We start from the raw sequence: 16,705 nt of genomic DNA, 5'->3' as shown, positions 1-16,705 counted from the left end.
TCCCCTATATCAGGTTATCTAGGGAGGAATAGGTTATTTAAAATGCTCTAACAGGACTACTATTAGGACTTTATATCCCTAGATATAAAGAGATTCGTAAGGAACTATTATATGTATTAAAGGGCTAAGGTTTTACATTAATTGCGACAAGGACTCCTCTAGCCCCTACCTATTGCCGACCGCTTCTAGAAATAGATTTCTATTGATTTCATAGTCGATCTCCCTATACGAGACGAGAATTTACCCTAGTACCTTATAGTAATTACCGACCGGCTATTAAAGTACGTCTAACTCGAAGCTATATCCTTAATAGGAGCCGAGGTATATATACTCTGGTTCTAGGACGTATAGTAGCGGTTTTATAGATTTCCGATACAAATTATTACTAATTGCGATTCTAACTAGCTTAGCTAGTTTTAGACTACTCTCTATAGAACTATTAGGATCGAGTAACTACTATTAATAGCCTATTATCTATAGACAGATAGAGGTATAGAACGTATAAATTAGGAGGTATAAACTATCTTATAGATTATAGTTTCCTTTGCCTAGTATAACTAGCCTAAATATCTACCTATATATTAGCTTATGATCAATAACTATAACTTAATAGTAACTAGGACAAGCGTAAGCTACCTCCTCTATAGTTATAATATAAGCCTAATATAGTTTACTAACCTGCTAGACGTTCCTACCTTAACCCTATAAGGAAGAGCTACTAATTTCTTATACTACCCAAGAGAAGGTATAGAATAGACCTAGGCCGCTATTATATATATATAGTAACACTAGCAAGAAAACGCTAATCGTTCTTAACGCCTAGCTAAGAGATTTAAGGTAGGGGATAAAGTATAGCTATCCTTATATAATATTAAGACTAACTACCCTAGCTATAAACTTAACTCGATTAATACTAAGTATAAAGTGATCGCGGTACTAATGCTACTAATAGTAACTCTAGATATTCCCTATAACCTCTACCCTACCTTCTATATTAACCTTATCAAGCATATTATATCCGACCCGCTACCTTTGTAATATATATTGGATTTCTAACCAGACCTAGTATTAGAACTCTCCTAGGAAGAACTACTATAGGAGGAATATAAAGTAGAAGCAATCCTTATAGCTAGGAACGCAAGGGAGAGAGAAAATCGACACGATATACTAGTAAAATAGAAAGGATATAACACCCTAACTTAGGAACCATTAGAAAATCTAGAAAACACTAAGGCGCTCGACGCGTTTAAGCAGGAGTAGGGAGATATATATTACTATAATAGACTAGTCACGAATAGGAGGCAGGGAAGAGTATAAAAGCAAACGATATAAATTTTTCGTATAGGTAGGCAAACCTAGGGCGAACGAGCAGCGGGTACGTCGTGGTTACGTCACGGACACGTCACGACCGCGTTATAGACGTACCTATAGAGATAGTTTAATTACAAAAACAAAATAAATATACTAACTAGTATATAATACACTTACTTTACGACCTTCTCTTCTTTATCCTCTCCCTCTAAAACAATGGTTATAGTGGTAAGGGTAGGGTCGTCACGGTCGCGGACTAGGTATATTATACACTCGGCAGGCAAGGAAGAGCGGCGGGCGTAGGAACGGCCGAAGTTAATCGGCATAGGTACGGGGTATATAGAGGCGCTTAAGCGGGTATAGGAGGCGGGTAACAGGGTGCCTAGGACGTGGGCAATAAGGGTAGCATTAGTATTAACTAAAGTCGATATATTCTCATTTGTATACTATATCTAGCGTAGTATACTATCGTTTTACACTATAGCGTAGTATATAAGCTGCTTAGTAGCTTATAGGGTAGGGTTAGGGCTAGCGGTAGGCTAGATAATGTTACTATAGTAGGTAGGGGTATTAAGGGCAGAGGCGGTAGTAACTAGGGCAAAGTCATTACTAGAGCGACGAGAACTTACGGCTAGGGCAGGGGCGAAGGTAGCCTATCCGGGCAAATAGTTAGACTAGGCGGCCTCGAAGAGCGTAGAGAACAAACGTACTAGTATAGAGAACTTAGGTATTAGGACGGTATAATAGGCGCCCTAGTTAGTAGTTTTACAGTAGGTAGGGGAGGTAAGGGTAGTACCGGCATTGTAATAACCTATAATTTTCTTAATGCCTATATATAGGTAGGAGTTATTAGCCTAGAGCTATAGATCCTAAATATAGCTCCTATAGCTCTTATAGCATGTCGTATAGGAAGTACCCTAACCCTAGATATACTTAACCTTATCGCCTTTTAGAAGTCGGTCGACATACGGTAGGTAGTACTATTACTTCTTAGGCTATAGTTTAAACTCCTTATTAGAGGAGTTGCCTTTAATAGTATACCTACTAAGGGAGAGGTTAGCATTTTTATACTATAAAATAAGGAGTTAGTCTATACCTTATATATATATATAATAGCTAAAATTAGTATAGGTAAGGGAAAAACTTATATAGTAATCTTTATTCTTATTACTACTAAGGCAGTAACTACTACTACTACTACCAAGCAAACCGGTAGCTATTGATATACTAGATAGATGCTAATAAAAAAAAAAAAAAAAAACTTAAAAGCGTAATAAGGGTATAGGTAGTAAGCGTAGTTATAGGAGGTAGGGGCGGTTAGAGGGCGTAAAGGAGGAGAGTTAGTTATAGGTAAGAAAAAATTAAAAGGAGGAGGGAAGAGGAGAAGGTATTTATAGGTATAGGAGGAGGGCGGTAAGGGAGCGTGCCAGGCCTAGGCAGACTACTTATTACGTATGTAACTTACTACTATACGCGTAGGTCGCGTTATTCTAATAATAAAGGGAAGGAGGTACGGGTTTTATCCGAACTCGAACAGCTACCTGTTTATATATAACGTACTATTATATATGTAGGTTATATTATTATGGCGATAAAGAAAGGAAGGCACGGAACCTGCTCATAGGACCGATATATAGGGTGCGATACGGGGCGGGTCGGCCTAGTGACTACGAAAAAAAAAGAGGGGGGGTATATTATAGGCCCAGGCTATACCCAGGCTAGACAATGCCTAGGAAGGCACGGAACCCGCTTATAGGACCGATATATAAGGCGCGATATAGGGTGGGTCGGCCTAGCAACCACGAAAAAAAAAGAGGGGGGGTATGTTATAGGCCTAGGCTACACCCGGGCTAGATAATGCCCGGGCTTTACCCGGGTATAGAACGGACCTACCCTGCCTTACTTACCTACGCCTTACAGGTCTGTAGAGCGTTCGTTACTCGTTCGTAACTCGTCCGGTGGACATATAGCCAAGGCCTGGTTAGGGCCTGACCTAGAGCCTAACTAGGCCCTACCTAGGTTATAACGTATACACTTAAAAGGCACCCCTCTGTATAACTCTTGTATTCTTTCTCTTTTTCCTCTCTAAGGTAGTCGAATAGAATATCATACGCTTATCTGTAGATGCTATAAGGCTAGTATATTATAGACAGAGGTTTTTATCCGGCCTATTAGGTATAGTTTCCTTATCTGGCCCATTAGGTATGGTTTCCTTTGTATATAACTAGAGAGGCTCTGGTATACTTATTAGTATAGCGGTGTAGGATTAATAATAATAATAATAATGATAGTTTCCTTTTATAATTCTAGTACAAGTGATAATATAACGCTCCTTAGCTTATAAATGGCTATTTACAGAGCCTATAGACGTTACTATCTTCCTAGATATAGTTTTCCTTAATAGTATTAAGGAAATACGCCTCTCTATCGCTACTATCTCCTTTAGTCTCGGACTTATAGTTGCTAATTAGGAGATAGCTAGTAGCTTTAAGCTCCTTATATTTGGCTTTAGCTTTCTTGTCCTCGCTAGATACTACTATTATATTATAGTAGTAGTAGGTACTGTCCTTATTAATACGTTTCTAGCTATAGCAATAGAATCGTCGGAAGCAGGGATTCTAGTCGCTATATCTACCTTTCTCCTGGGCTCTAATGCCCTAGGGATGCTTATCTTTGCCTTAGTTATTACGGTCTTTTGGGCGAGGCTCCTAGTCACGGCTCCGGTATCGCTCTCCTTATAGAAGATACCTATATTTCTATTCCTCTCTTTGCCTATAGTAGTTAGACTAGTACTATTAGCCTTAATTACTCTGTCTCGGCTTAGTATATAACTAGTTAGCTTAGGCTTTAGTATTACTATCGCTATTACTATTACTACTTAGTCTATTAGAGATGTTCTTAATATTAAATATAGTAGCTTTCTATAGCCTTCTTTTAGCCTTAAGCTCCTTAAATAGTACCTCCTATTTTTTAGTAACTTAAAGGGGGTATTAGTTAAGTATATCTGTTTCCTATAGCTTAGGATAGAGCTTATAAAGTACTAAGGTTATAGCTAACTAAAGTCTAGTTAAAAGCTAGTAGTTTGTCTTGTCTCCCTAGACTTAGGTATGGTAAAAGAGGTCTATTATAAATTCACGGATTAATTTACCTATAATAAGGTCATCCTTAGTATAACTATTCTAAACTAGCTATTAGCCTACCTAATTAAACTAGATATTAAACCTTTCCTTCATCCTTTAGAGCTATATCTCTATACTTAAGTAAAGAGTCTCCTTCTTAGTAGGCAACAGTTACTATTTATACTACTATAGAGCTAACCTATAGAATAACACCTATAGGTCATTCTATAGAAAGAGTTCCTTAGAGACGTTTCCTCTAACCATATCGTAGATACGCTTAATCTAAAGGTTAGTATCTATATAGTAATAGATCTTCTTATAGTAGAAGATTAGCTAGCTATTAATAATCTTTTAGTTAGTATCTAGCTAGAGTAAGCTAATATCTATAATCTTCTATACCTAGTTAGTAGCTAGTTATAGTAATAAGCATACTAGCTATAGCTAAAGGGAACCAATATCTATCGGTTCGGTTATAGCGTTCTATAGGAGTCTGACTATAACCTGCTAGAGCAGTCTTATAATTATCTCCTTAGTCAAATCTAATAGTAAGAGAGGTATATACCCCCTTATTAGGGTATCCCCTACTAGTATTAGCGTTACTATTAGCGATCCCTCTATTAGATAAGCTATCGGCCAAAGGTTTTAAGAAGACCCCTATTAAGGTTCTTCCCTTTCTAGAAGTTCCCTTAGTATATTAGTTATGATTATAGTTTAGGTAGTCTTAATAGATCTACTTAGTGCCTAATTACCTTATTAACTTGGACCTACTAAGTTTAGCTTAGGTCTTAATATCTCTAATAGATTTAATAGGCTAGTAGGTAGAGTTATCCTTTATAGGGCTATTTCTAGTAATATAGCAAATTATTAAACTAGGCCTTTAGGACTTAGTGTCTTTAGAGTCTCTAAAGGTCCCTTAAGTTAGGATTCCTCTAGAACTTATACTTCTAATATAGTTCTTATTCCTAATAGTAATAATAAGATAAGCGCTTAGTCTAAAAGCTAGAAAAGGTACTTAATAAAGTAGTTTATAAGTCCTTTTAACATATACTTATTAAGATTCTATAACTCTAGATAATCTTTATTAATTAGGTAGTCGTTAAAGTCTTATATATAAGCTAAGTATTAGTTAGCTTCCTTAAGTAATACTATTAGCTTAAGGATTCGAAGTTCTATTAGAGTAAGTTTCTAAACCTAACACTAGTAGGTATTTCTAACGATAAAGTAATAGGTCTAATATACTTATTAGAGTTTAAGCTCGTTTATTAGATCTTAATAGAGTTACTATTACTATTATATCTAACTATTTAGGTATCTATTTAAGTAGAGGAATATAGTTACTTGCCTAGGTAAATAGTCTCTTATAGCGTTCAAATACCTATAATTAGTAACAAGATTATGGATTCGAACTAGTAGTAGGTACCACTTACTATAGCTTAGTAGCTATAAATCCGTATAGCTTAGAAAGGCTGTAAAATACGACACCACAGCGGTATTCGCGCTATAGACAGCACTCCTAGACCAGAGGTTACGGTCTGCAGAAGTGGGTGATAAAAGCGTTGATTGTTCTAAGTGCCAGAGGCACTCAGAGAAGCTGTCTAAATACATGTTAACCCTGGCTTGTCATCCCTGTTGGTGGGTTAGTCAGATCTGACCTACAGACAGCCAGATGCTGTAACAGGAAGAGGAGAAGGCGCGAGTGGGAGAGGAGGTACGCGACACCACACTTTCCGAATATCTCGAAGCTTGCCACAACCTCCTCTACGCCAATTTCAAGGTCGAAGTGAACGAGAAGTTCACGTCCAAAGGCTCGATCACCAGCCCCGTCGGTAGACGGATTCCTCCACGGCTCGAGCCTTGGGATGATTTCCTAGAGGAGCAGAGAACCATATTCGGGACACTACTCTCCAAGTTTCCGGCGCATACCGCGGCGTTCAGAAGTCAGCATTACCTAAGGACGCGAGGCAAGGTGATCGCAGCGAGGAGTATAGGCGATGAAGAGGCTCTGAAATTGGTGTACCAGGACCTCGTGACGGAGCCGGTGACCTTGATTTCTCAGCGCCTTCAGGACAAAGACAGCATCAGGGCCGAGTTCGACATTGGGGCAGGAATAGCTTTTGAAACGCGCTTGAATGCCCTGGGCGAAGCTAACCGGGAGTCTACGGAACGACCAAGGACACCGGACGGCATGGCCAACCGGTTTCGACCGGATCAGATCTGCGCCTACAGACGGGATGGCGCGGACCCGGACCAACGCACGATGGCTTTCATCATAGAGCAAAAGGCCCCTCACAAGCTCACGATGCCGCATCTCCGTTCCGGGCTTCGAGCTATGAATATCTTCGAAGAGGTGGTCAACCGGCCTACGAGCCCCCCTCAGGAGGACAAAGAGGCGCTCTTCCAGTACCACGCAGACAGGCTGGTGGCGGCCGCGCTCACTCAGACGTTCGACTATATGAGCCAGGCCGGCCTAACATATGGCTGTCTCACAACAGGGCAGGGCTTTGTCTTTCTCAAGATCGACTGGACCGACCCGATAACGCTCCTCTACCACCTGGCCGAACCCGGACCCGAGGTTGACGAGCATAGGGAAAACTTCCTCTGTTGTACTGCCGTCAGCCAGATGCTGGCGTTTACTATTTTAGCTCTCGACTCGGGCGCGACCGGAGAACGCGGGCAGGATAAGCGCCAGAGGGCGATTAAGAAGCTGAAGACATGGAACGTGGACTGGGAATTGATTCTTCGATCCATCCCGCCGACTGAGCGAACCGCACCACCCACTTCGCCAGCATACCAGCCCAGAACGTATAAAGGCGTGGACCGGTCCCCATATTTACTTCGGCCGGCTAGGTCCCGGGCCGCAGGCCGGCCTCGTTGCAGGCCGGGTCCCGCCGAGAGGGATCGGTCGCCAGAGTTTGACGAAGAAGGAAGCGAACCGCGGATGCCGGATACGCCATCACCGGTCCAACCAAGGAATGCTCAGCGAGCGCCGGCCCGACGTCCACGTGGGAACAACGGCAATGCGGGTTCCTCCTCCAGTGGTAGCAGATCCTCTAACCGTCGGTACTGCACGCAGAACTGCCTTCGTGGTTTGGTGGCCGGAATGTTCTTGACGAGGAGTGTCCCAACGTTGCTCTCCATCGGAAGGCGGATGGAGATCGCCGTCACCCTCTCGATCACGCCTCTTGGCTCGGCCTTCTTCGCGAACAGCTCAGGCGGACATTGGATGACGGGGTTGTGCCCCTTAGGAAGCAAGGTGCACGGGGGGTCCTGTTCCAGGTTACGCTGCTTGCCTACGGGTACACCTTCGTCAGCAAGGCAACAACGGCCAGGTTTGTACCGGAGCTAGAGCACGAGGCCCAGGTCTACGAGCGTCTTCGGCCGCTCCAAGGAGACCGCGTGCCGGTGTTCCTCGGTGCGGTTGATCTTCGGCAGGTCGGGCGGAGATACTACTACGACATCGACGTACAACTTGTCTACATGATGTTTGTGTCGTGGGGCGGGTGCAGCCTGGACGAGGTGGAAGTGTCCGACATGGCGAAGCTCGAGCGGGAGGTGATGCGGGCGGTGCGGGCGCTCCACCCGCACGGAGTGGCGCACACGGACATGCGGGACGCTAACATACTGTGGAACGCAGAGACGGAGCGGGCGATGGTGATCGACTTTGAGCAGGCGGTGCTGGCGGAGCCCCCACGGCGAGGCTTAGGCCCCATCGTGCCCAACAAAAGAGCATTGCGTGCAAATGTGGACACCAAGACCGCGGTCGCGGGGCCCAAATCGAAACAAGATGCAATCTTGCTCAAAATGCAGCAGGAAGATATATTGGGTGCCAAGTATGCCCTCTATTGGCCTCGCAAGTAGATCTTGCACCATGTCGGAAGGCTGCCGCTTCGAAGGGGAAGGAAACGAAACTGATAATTCATATACTCTGAAATCTGGATTCTCTTGTCGTTTGTTGTTCATTGTTTTGTTCCCATCTGTCCTATTAATTAATAGGAGGGACATGGCCCTCCGGTGGAACTGCAGCAGTAATAATTCAGAGCACTTCTTGAAATGTGCAGTATTAGATCCTTTAAGTACCGTACTCGTGCCTGTACCCTTCCCACTGAACCACCCGCCTTGTTCTTCATGAGCACCAAGATCTTGTCGACCTGGAGTTCTCGAGCTCTTGAGCCCCATCGGCCGTGGAAGCTGCGCCTAATAGCAATTCTTCTCCGCTGGTGACGATCTCCGCGTTCTAAGTGGGGTACAGTTTTCCTTTTATGAATACCCATACTTAAGGTGGAATTGCTGGCGGGCAATTGCGGCGTCGCTTTTGCTTTTCGACACGGTGCCATACTCCTAATACCTGAGTTAAAATAGTGTTATCGGACCCCCCCTTTCTTTGGTGCTGTTGCCCTGTTCTGGCCAGGACTTGGCTGTGTTGTAATACTGTTGTTGCAAGCGTATAGATCTAGACGTATTAATTACGTAGGAATCAACGGAGTTAAGGCCCTACATCAGGTGGCTAGCTGGGTATAGCACTCTACCTGGTGTCTAATTCTCTCATAATAGCAGTCTACTAATTACAGGAAGATTAAGTGGCGAAGCGGGCTCGGCCAGATAGCAGGACGCTCTGCCTACCATAACAGAAGCGGCGGGGGAGAAAGGGCTACGTATTAATGGCAAGATTCAGATACAACAGAACCGTTTGGTGGCAAAACATCTCCATTGCTAGGACGATGTCACGGAATGGAGACGACGTGAGCACGAAGCAGGTATAAGCGGATGCTAGGCCATATGAAGAACGACCTCGTATGAAAGCGTCCTTCCTCTGTTTCACCGTCATTGAGCTGGCTATCATGTACCGTTCCCTGCCCTTTTCTTTAGTCAGGAGACGAGCAAGTAGAAGCTTCTTGTGTGTCTATTTTGCTAGCCTAATAATGTATTTGGGTACCTAGGTAGGCAGAGGCGATCACCCATGCCATCGGATATCAAGAAGAATAGGTATTCCACTATTTCAGCTGAAAAGTATGAACAGGCACTAGAATGGAACTCTCTCTATGTTTCAGGAGTAGAAGAGCCGAGATAGCAGTTAATTAAGTGTCGGGCGCAGCGCGATATAATTATACACAGAAGGACTGCGGACTGTAGGGAGTTGATTCCGCCGTCTTGAACACGCCCAACTCTCTAGACTGCGTGCTCAGTTTCGTACGCAGCGAAACATTGGCTGGCTTCGCGTAATTACTTATATTTCTCGAGAACGTGATTTTCCGTGGGTAACAATTTTGGCGGATACGTCCATGGAGCACCCTTCCCTATGCCTAGGTCGGACAAGGAGGCGTGGGGGGAACGAAAGAAATTCCGGTTGCTGAAATCGTCGGCATGTTTCAAGGAGAAAGGTTTTCACAGAATTACGGTTATCTCCTTCGGGCCACAGATATACCTCCTGTAAAAGAGCGCAAGCAGAGACCAAGGCTCATACCAAGATCTGCCATCTTCTCGGGAGAGAGCTGCAGTGAGAAGACCGCCCGTGCTGCCCGACCATAATTTGTCCCTACGGCAAGTAGTTAGCATCCTGGGATAGGCAAGGATGTTAATTGCCATGACGGTAATACCCCCAACCCATTGGTGCGTTCCTTTCGCCCGCCTTTTTCAGAGCCCCCCCCCCCCCCCACCGACCACAAACACTTCGCCCCCGGTATATCGCCCATTCCGACTTTCTCAATGCTTCCGTCCATCTATCTCACGCCCGCTGTCACTCTGCCGTGGTACGCAATCTCTCCCGGTCCGACATACCCCTGGGCGAAGGCATGTGATACCGTTCCACCGCGCAAACTCTATGCTAACTGACCACGAGGCCGTAGGGATCATAGAAGTCTGGTGGCATTCGAGAACCAGGTCTGCTTCATTAGAAGCCAGACTATCCCGTCGGACCCGTAGAAAGGCTTCCATGAAAGCCGTTAATATGTGATTGGAGATGCCAACCTGGGATGGGTTCGGCGCATATTAATTACATGCCTTCAAATACCCGGGTTGTGTTACTCTTGGCTTTTCCAGATGCGGCAACTTGTTCACGGCCCCCTCCGCCATTCAACCGTGGGTGCTTGTTTTGCTGTCCCCGTCCTATCACAAATTTGCCGTGTTTACAACCTGGGCGAGGTGACCCTCCCCCCCCCCCCCGGGGGGGGGGGGGGGGGAAGTCGCGCTGGAGGGCGTTTATTCCCCGACTGGGAACCTGCCGTCGTGGCCGCCCAGTTCCGCCTTCATTCGGTCCCCGGCGTCTATTGAAGTGGTATTTACCCCCACCAGAATCCCAATCAAGGCCACCGCAGCAACGGGACACTCCGATAGGTCGCAACTTATAGAAACAATATCCACGTAGATATTGGGCCATATACAACCCACAAAAGACGCCATGAGAACACGGCACTTGCCCTTAGCCGGCCCCGACGGCAGTTGGCGCATGAGCCTGGAACGAACGTACACCTCTCCCGGGGGGCCCGACTGAGTGGCACTCCGTGGTTGCCCTCTGCGTTCATATAAGAAGAAGACGAGGCCACGCCCGCGGCCGGAGCCATGACTTTCTCGCTAACTGCTCCGTGCTCTTTTTGCTTCTTCTCTTGCTGGTGTCGCGCTCGAGAATCCCAATTTGACTGACCAACCCAACCTTCCCGTTCTCCTGACCGTTAATACGCGCACTCGACTTAGCCCAGCATGAAGTGGACAGCAAAGTCTGCTTTCCTCGCCCTCTCGGCGGTGGCAGAGGCGGCGCCCCAGTTCGGCGGCATCGGCCAAATGACCATGCTGCGGTTCGGCTGCTCCCAGGTAGTGATCGACCGGATCGACCCTCTGGTCAACCCGGGCCAGGTGCCCTCGCCGCACATCCACCAGATCGTCGGCGGCAACGCCTTCAACGTCACCATGCCCACCGACGACGTCTCGGCCCACGCGTCGTGCACGACTTGCCAATTCTCTGAGGACTTCTCCAACTACTGGACCGCCAACCTCTACTTCAAAGCTCGCAACGGGAGCTACAAGCGGGTTCCCCAGGGCGGCGCTGCGTATGTTCCGGCCTGTCCTCTCTCTCTCTCTCTCTCTCTCTCGTTCTTCTGATAGCACGGAAATGGTGATGGCATGCTGACCTGCCCCTCCTCGCAGCTACCAATTCGGCGACGTATTCAGCACCCAGACTGATGGCGGTATCCTCGTCTATTACGTCTCGCAGCAGCCGGGCCGGGTCACAGCCTTCAAGCCGGTTAGCACATTCCCTAATTACACTTCTCCCGTCTTGCTTCTCCCCCAAAAACATTATCATCACGCGTACCTTCACACATGATGTTAACAAGCAGAGAACAGGGCTTCCGCATGCTCGTTGGCGACCCCAACATGCGCTCGCGCCCCGACACCAAGCTGAAGCGGCAGAACTGCTACCGCTGCTACACCGGACCCAACTTCGGTGGCGACATCGGTGCCCCTTGCATGGACGACAGCGTCGACAGCGAGGCGCTCCCGAACAAGCCCTGCCCAGGTGGCATCCGCAGCAACGTCCTCTTCCCTACGTATGTTTTTTCTTCTTCTCCCAGAGCCCTGTATAGCAAAAAAAAAAAGGAAAGAAAAGAAAAAGAAAGAATTGCTGACATGAATTGATGACGACCACAGCTGCTGGGACGGCAAGAACCTCGACACGCCCAACCACCAGGACCACGTGGCATACCCGACGACGGGTCCCGAGAACTTCCTCTCGATCGGCGGCAACTGCCCGTCGACGCACCCGGTGCGCATCCCGCAGCTCATGTACGAGGTCGTCTGGGACACGACCGGGTTCAACAACCAGAACGAGTGGCCCCAGGACGGGTCCCAGCCCTTCGTCCTCAGCACCGGCGACCCCACCGGCCTGGGCCAGCACGGCGACTACGTCTTCGGCTGGCAGGGCGACTCGCTCCAGCGCGCCATGGACACGGCTGGCTGCTTCGGCGCCCGCTGCGCCGACCTCAAGACCCAGACCATCGAGTCGGCCAAGGCCTGCACCGTCAAGCAGGCCGCCAAAGAGAACTACGACGTCTGTACGTATCTTCCCCTCCCCTTGCTTGATTCGTGTCTTCTCTTTTCTTCCTCTTCTTCCTCTTCTTCCTCTTCTTCCTCTTCTTCCTCCTCTTCTTCCTCCTCTTCATCATCATCATCATCATCATCGTCTTCTTCTTCTTCTTCTCTCTACCCTACCTTCCCCTGACAGCTTCTTCTCGGCCACGGGCCTTCGTCGTTCCTGATTTCGTGATTGTTTCCCGCAAACCTCCCAGAGCAGTCGCGTGCTGACGCGTGAATATAGGGCTCGACAAGCTCCCGGGTATGGAGATGTAAAGGCGTGCGTGCGATGGCTGTCCCTGGGGCCAAAAGGAGGAGAGGTCGGCAGACAAAGGTGGACTTAGGTTGCGAGAGAGAGAGAGATGGGTCCTTTTCGAAATCTTCTCGAACCCAGCCGGCTTCTCGGCACAGGGACATATCAGTAGACCTCCCAGATTGTGTTGTTTCGTTTCCTTGACCAGCGGCGTTTGGTAATTGTTGACTCGCCGTTTCTCTCACGTCGTGGAAGATACAATATCGTATAGTTGTTAGCACATGGCTGCAAGAGAGATCTCATTATAGTATTCGCCAACAGCTGTAGAGGCCAAGATGCAACAAGTGTGGTGGAGTCTGGCTAGATCAGACCTGCTATCTGCCTTTTCAGGTCCAAATAACCCGGGATGTCCCCGATAACAGCCAAGCCGCGCGCGGGGAGGGAAGGGGTGTTACGCGGGACGCGGACCCCATTTGGCGCTTGAGAATTTTGACAATGCGCTCCTCGACCTATAGTACTTCCTCGTGCTGGGATAGGCACCACGAACCACACAAGCTATGAACGGCTAGCTTGCTAGAAGAGGAGCATGATGAGATTCCAATAAAAAAAAAGGGAGGAAGCCGTGAGCACTAACTGTCCTGAAAACCTTGGAAGTGAGTTCCGTGATTCACATCGGTCCCATACGAGCCCACTCCCAGCAGGCCAAAGTCAGAATCCCAAGCAGCCCTTCCATATTCCGGGGCGAAAGTGTTGAAGTTGACTGGCGGCCCGGACATGAAGAGGCTGCCGTCGGCAAACCCTGAGTCGTCGGGGTTGGTGGTTGTTTGTGAAGCCCGGACGGCAAAGTTCGCGTTGCCATAATGGCTTTGCGAATAGCCGTGTTCCATCGCTTGGGGCTGTGCGTCTTGCTGAGTTCGCGTCGATTGGTTAAAGTTGTAAGCGAGTGAGGCCGGCGTCTCAGGCAGGAAGCTCATTGATGCGACCGAAGCCTCCCGCGTCGGCAAATCGCTACCTCTAGCTTCCCATGCCCGGAACGCTTTTCGTAGAGCATCTTCGATGATGCCCGGAATGGCCTCCATCGTCAGACCTTCCTGAGCTTGAAGCGGCCTTCCGGCGTGTTCCTCGGCGGTCCTGGTGAACAAAGCTGGCATTTCACTTAGCAGAAAATGATGAAATTGGAGATTGACATGGGATTCGGAGTTGGCGGGTGCCATGTCATCGGCAGCCTCGGGATCTGGCCTTGTCTTAGCAATCATTCCCTAACTCCATGGTCTAAGACACCATGGTTGGGCCGCTTACATGGTGATGGAATCTCTTCCTTTGGAAAGAGAAGCCGGTATATGTCTCTCCACTTCTCCTCGTCCGTTTGCCGCCGCGCGGTGTGTTTTCTCGATTTAAGCTGCTTCTCTTGGTCCGCGGTGATATCGCTAGGAGGGGCCACGTCCAAGACCTCACAAGCTACGACCGACATTTCATGTTCAGCGAGCCTCCTGGCATCGCTGAAGGTTTGCTTGCATCTTTGGCAATGGGCTTTGTAGTGCCTGCGGTAGAGGTGCTCCCTGCCCGTGGAGTTAGCCCTAGGTTCTGTCTGCCGTTGCACCGTTGGCACGTACTTCAACCTGGAAATCGTTGACCACGACCTAATGGCGCAGACCTCATGATCGTGGATGTTGTAAATGAGCGGGTTGTGCTTCCTGAAGGGACACGCAAACCTCTTTGCGGTTCCTGAGCTGCGCTTGGACAGGGACGATGCCGGTCGGGAGCCGTCGTTTTCATCGTCTTCCCCCTCCTCCTCCTCCTGGCTCATCAGCCTATTCGTACGAAACCCTTTGCTCAGCGCATGGCGTGAAGCGGTAGCTTTGCGCATCCGTCTCGAAGTCTCCAGGGAATGCGCTGTGTCAGTACTTGTCTCACCAACGCACCGCCTTACCAGAGCCTCCCAATGCTTGTTATACCGGACCCAGAGACGTGCCATGCCGCGGTCCACGGTTTGCTGGAACGTGCTCCTCCACCTCTTAGTAGCCGTGGGCAACCCACCAGGCTCTACCCAATAATCCGGCTCGGAAAGGCTATCATCAGACAAAACTTCACTCGTGCTGTCGCCAAACCCAAGAGAGCTATCCCTGGTGTGGGTGGAGAGAGTGCTTGAGCTGGTATGTGGCTTCAGTGAGGCTGCCGCTATGATCGCCTTTCTCTTGTCACTAGCCCAAGATATCTCCTCGGTGCTCTGCAGATGGCGGGGCCGTGACTCTGACGTTCCTTGAGTCGAGATGGGCGGAGTATCGCGAGAAGGCTGGAAAGGGAGCATATCGAGTGCCTGTCGCTCCAGCGACCCGACTGATGTAGCTTCGCTGGATGGTCCAAGACACCGGGAGCTCTCAATGTGCCGGAGGACGCTTAGTTTAGAGGAGTTGAGGGTTTCCGCCAAACGGAAAGGCAGCGGAAAAATGGATGGGGCCTGCGGCCTCAACCCAGTCGGAGGAGGCACTGGACCCGGAACTTGGGGAGGAGCCGTAGGTGACCGCAAGGGTGCGGGCAGCGGAGACATCGGGGATATCACATCGTCCTCCATTCCCGGAGTGCTTGGTTGCAGTTCTGGGGAAAATCGAATGCGATCAGGGCTCGTCTCGGTCGACTTTGCCCTCGGGTCCCGGAGGAAGAGTCTACTGATCAGATCGCTGACATTATCCTCAAGCCTGACGTGAGCACTGCTGAAAGCGACCACGGTAACCTCATTTGCTCCCCTCGTCCCCGTAGCGAAGAATTCCAGCATGTCTTGCAGACATTGTGGCCCGCTTTCGTCCGTCGACCGACCAGTCGTGTGAGGGTCCCAGAGAAACCGCAGCTTCGCGCCGCGTGCACGTTCCTCCTTGGTGACCAAGGCCAGCCATTCTGGGGCGATTTTGGGTTGACGAAGCAACCCCTCAATGACACGAGTATGCTGCCAGTCAGCGGCCATTTCTTTTCCTTCGTCGTAGTGTTGGCCGACATGCTCTAAGTAGTCGGTTCGAGAATCAAAGCCCGCCCCGCAGAACCCACAGCCCCAGGCGCTTCGAATATGACGGTACTCAACCGGTTCAGACACGCCGGTTGTAGGCTCAAGACCGTGGTCGTGTTCAAGATGCTCGGCCAAGAGGGTCGCTCGCAAGAAGACGGCTGAGCAGTTTCTGCACATATACCGCTCCCGCCGGTCATGGAACTCAAACTCGTGGATCTTCCACTCCGTCTTTGTATCGAAGGCCGCGTCACAGAACGTGCAACAGTACCTGGGGCTTTGAGGATGGCTGTCCTTCCTCTTTTCCGCGTATGCCGGAAGATTAGAGCGTGAGTCAGCGGATTCAATCACTGACTGGCGCACAGAATACCGGGTGGCGGCTGAAGCGGTGGATGCTCTGGCGGAGAAGAGGCTGGGCACGGCCGAATCTCTGCTGGCAGCAGTTGAAGCGAACGACACCCATGATTCCCTGATGTCGCCTTCTGGATTCGGATCTTCCAACGAAGAATCTGGCAAGGTCTCTTTCGCCACGCTGGCTATGGTGGTATGACCCGTGGGCAATATAGGCCTGCCAGGGCTTGGAATGGTGGCTTCTTTTGGTTTTTGAGCATCGCTTGGGACTGCCGTTTCCATGTCGCTTGCTGAAGGCGAAACAACGGCATCCTGCCGGGGGTATTGCGTACCCATCTGTGCTGAGCCGAGAGGCGTAGGGAGCGAAGACCCTGGGCAAGAGTTGTAATTGAGAGCCTTGAAGGCTTTAGTACCATCAGTCGTCGGGCTACCAGTAATATGCTCAGCGAAAAGAGGTGCTCAAGGCGTCACGCCTGTGAAGGGTTGGTCTGGATGAGAACATAAAAGTCGGCGATTCTTTATCAGCCAGGGCGTCGGGGAAGCCGGGCGTGACTGGCGTCAATGGAATGACACGTCCAGGATGCTACCTTCAATACCACCGCCATTTGCGACGTT

General features: G+C 48.9%; 4 protein-coding genes across 4 annotated transcripts; 2 read left to right on the top strand and 2 right to left on the bottom strand.

Moving 5' to 3' along the window:
* Positions 1-1,391: 1,391 nt before the first annotated feature.
* Positions 1,392-2,374, bottom strand: MYCTH_96070 (uncharacterized protein; the record flags this gene model as incomplete). The annotated part of the gene is made up of 7 exons (XM_003664981.1): positions 1,392-1,425; positions 1,489-1,757; positions 1,941-1,964; positions 2,022-2,063; positions 2,244-2,250; positions 2,281-2,291; positions 2,357-2,374. The coding sequence occupies 7 exons, from the start codon at positions 2,372-2,374 to the stop codon at positions 1,392-1,394; spliced, it is 405 nt and encodes a 134-aa protein (XP_003665029.1).
* Positions 2,375-6,033: 3,659 nt separating this feature from the next.
* Positions 6,034-8,288, top strand: MYCTH_2119902 (uncharacterized protein; the record flags this gene model as incomplete). The annotated part of the gene is made up of 3 exons (XM_003664980.1): positions 6,034-6,066; positions 6,139-7,546; positions 7,585-8,288. 3 exons carry the CDS (start codon positions 6,034-6,036, stop codon positions 8,286-8,288), a joined length of 2,145 nt encoding a protein of 714 aa, XP_003665028.1.
* A 2,711-nt stretch (positions 8,289-10,999) lies between these two features.
* MYCTH_2308311 (uncharacterized protein) lies at positions 11,000-13,006 on the top strand. The gene is made up of 4 exons (XM_003664979.1): positions 11,000-11,470; positions 11,568-11,664; positions 11,766-11,968; positions 12,069-13,006. Exons 1-4 carry the CDS (start codon positions 11,124-11,126, stop codon positions 12,637-12,639), a joined length of 1,218 nt encoding a protein of 405 aa, XP_003665027.1. The 5' UTR covers positions 11,000-11,123; the 3' UTR covers positions 12,640-13,006.
* An 18-nt stretch (positions 13,007-13,024) lies between these two features.
* On the bottom strand, positions 13,025-16,537 carry MYCTH_2308309 (uncharacterized protein). Its single transcript, XM_003664978.1, has 3 exons — positions 14,358-16,537; positions 14,044-14,303; positions 13,025-13,978 (listed from the first exon to the last, which is right to left on the bottom strand). Exons 1-3 carry the CDS (start codon positions 16,370-16,372, stop codon positions 13,374-13,376), a joined length of 2,880 nt encoding a protein of 959 aa, XP_003665026.1. The 5' UTR covers positions 16,373-16,537; the 3' UTR covers positions 13,025-13,373.
* Between the last annotated feature and the right edge of the window lie 168 nt (positions 16,538-16,705).

This window comes from Thermothelomyces thermophilus, chromosome 5, assembly GCF_000226095.1.
Source record: "Thermothelomyces thermophilus ATCC 42464 chromosome 5, complete sequence".
Classification (NCBI taxonomy): Eukaryota; Fungi; Ascomycota; class Sordariomycetes; order Sordariales; family Chaetomiaceae; genus Thermothelomyces; species Thermothelomyces thermophilus.
The sequence above is the reverse complement of the archived record's forward strand: the minus strand, read 5'-3'. Positions and strand labels throughout refer to the sequence as shown.

Excerpts from the sequence above, each read along its gene's own strand:
- MYCTH_2308311 (XM_003664979.1), top strand. The coding sequence starts at position 11,124 with ATGAAGTGGACAGCAAAGTCTGCTTTCCTCGCCCTCTCGGCGGTGGCA. Across the intron at positions 11,471-11,567 it reads GTTCCCCAGGGCGGCGCTGC|CTACCAATTCGGCGACGTAT; the intron begins GTATGTTCCGGC and ends CCCTCCTCGCAG. Across the intron at positions 11,969-12,068 it reads AGCAACGTCCTCTTCCCTAC|CTGCTGGGACGGCAAGAACC; the intron begins GTATGTTTTTTC and ends TGACGACCACAG.
- MYCTH_2308309 (XM_003664978.1), bottom strand. The coding sequence starts at position 16,372 with ATGGAAACGGCAGTCCCAAGCGATGCTCAAAAACCAAAAGAAGCCACC. Across the intron at positions 14,304-14,357 it reads TCAACGATTTCCAGGTTGAA|GGAGCACCTCTACCGCAGGC; the intron begins GTACGTGCCAAC and ends CTCCACGGGCAG. Across the intron at positions 13,979-14,043 it reads GGAAGAGATTCCATCACCAT|ATCCCGAGGCTGCCGATGAC; the intron begins GTAAGCGGCCCA and ends AGACAAGGCCAG.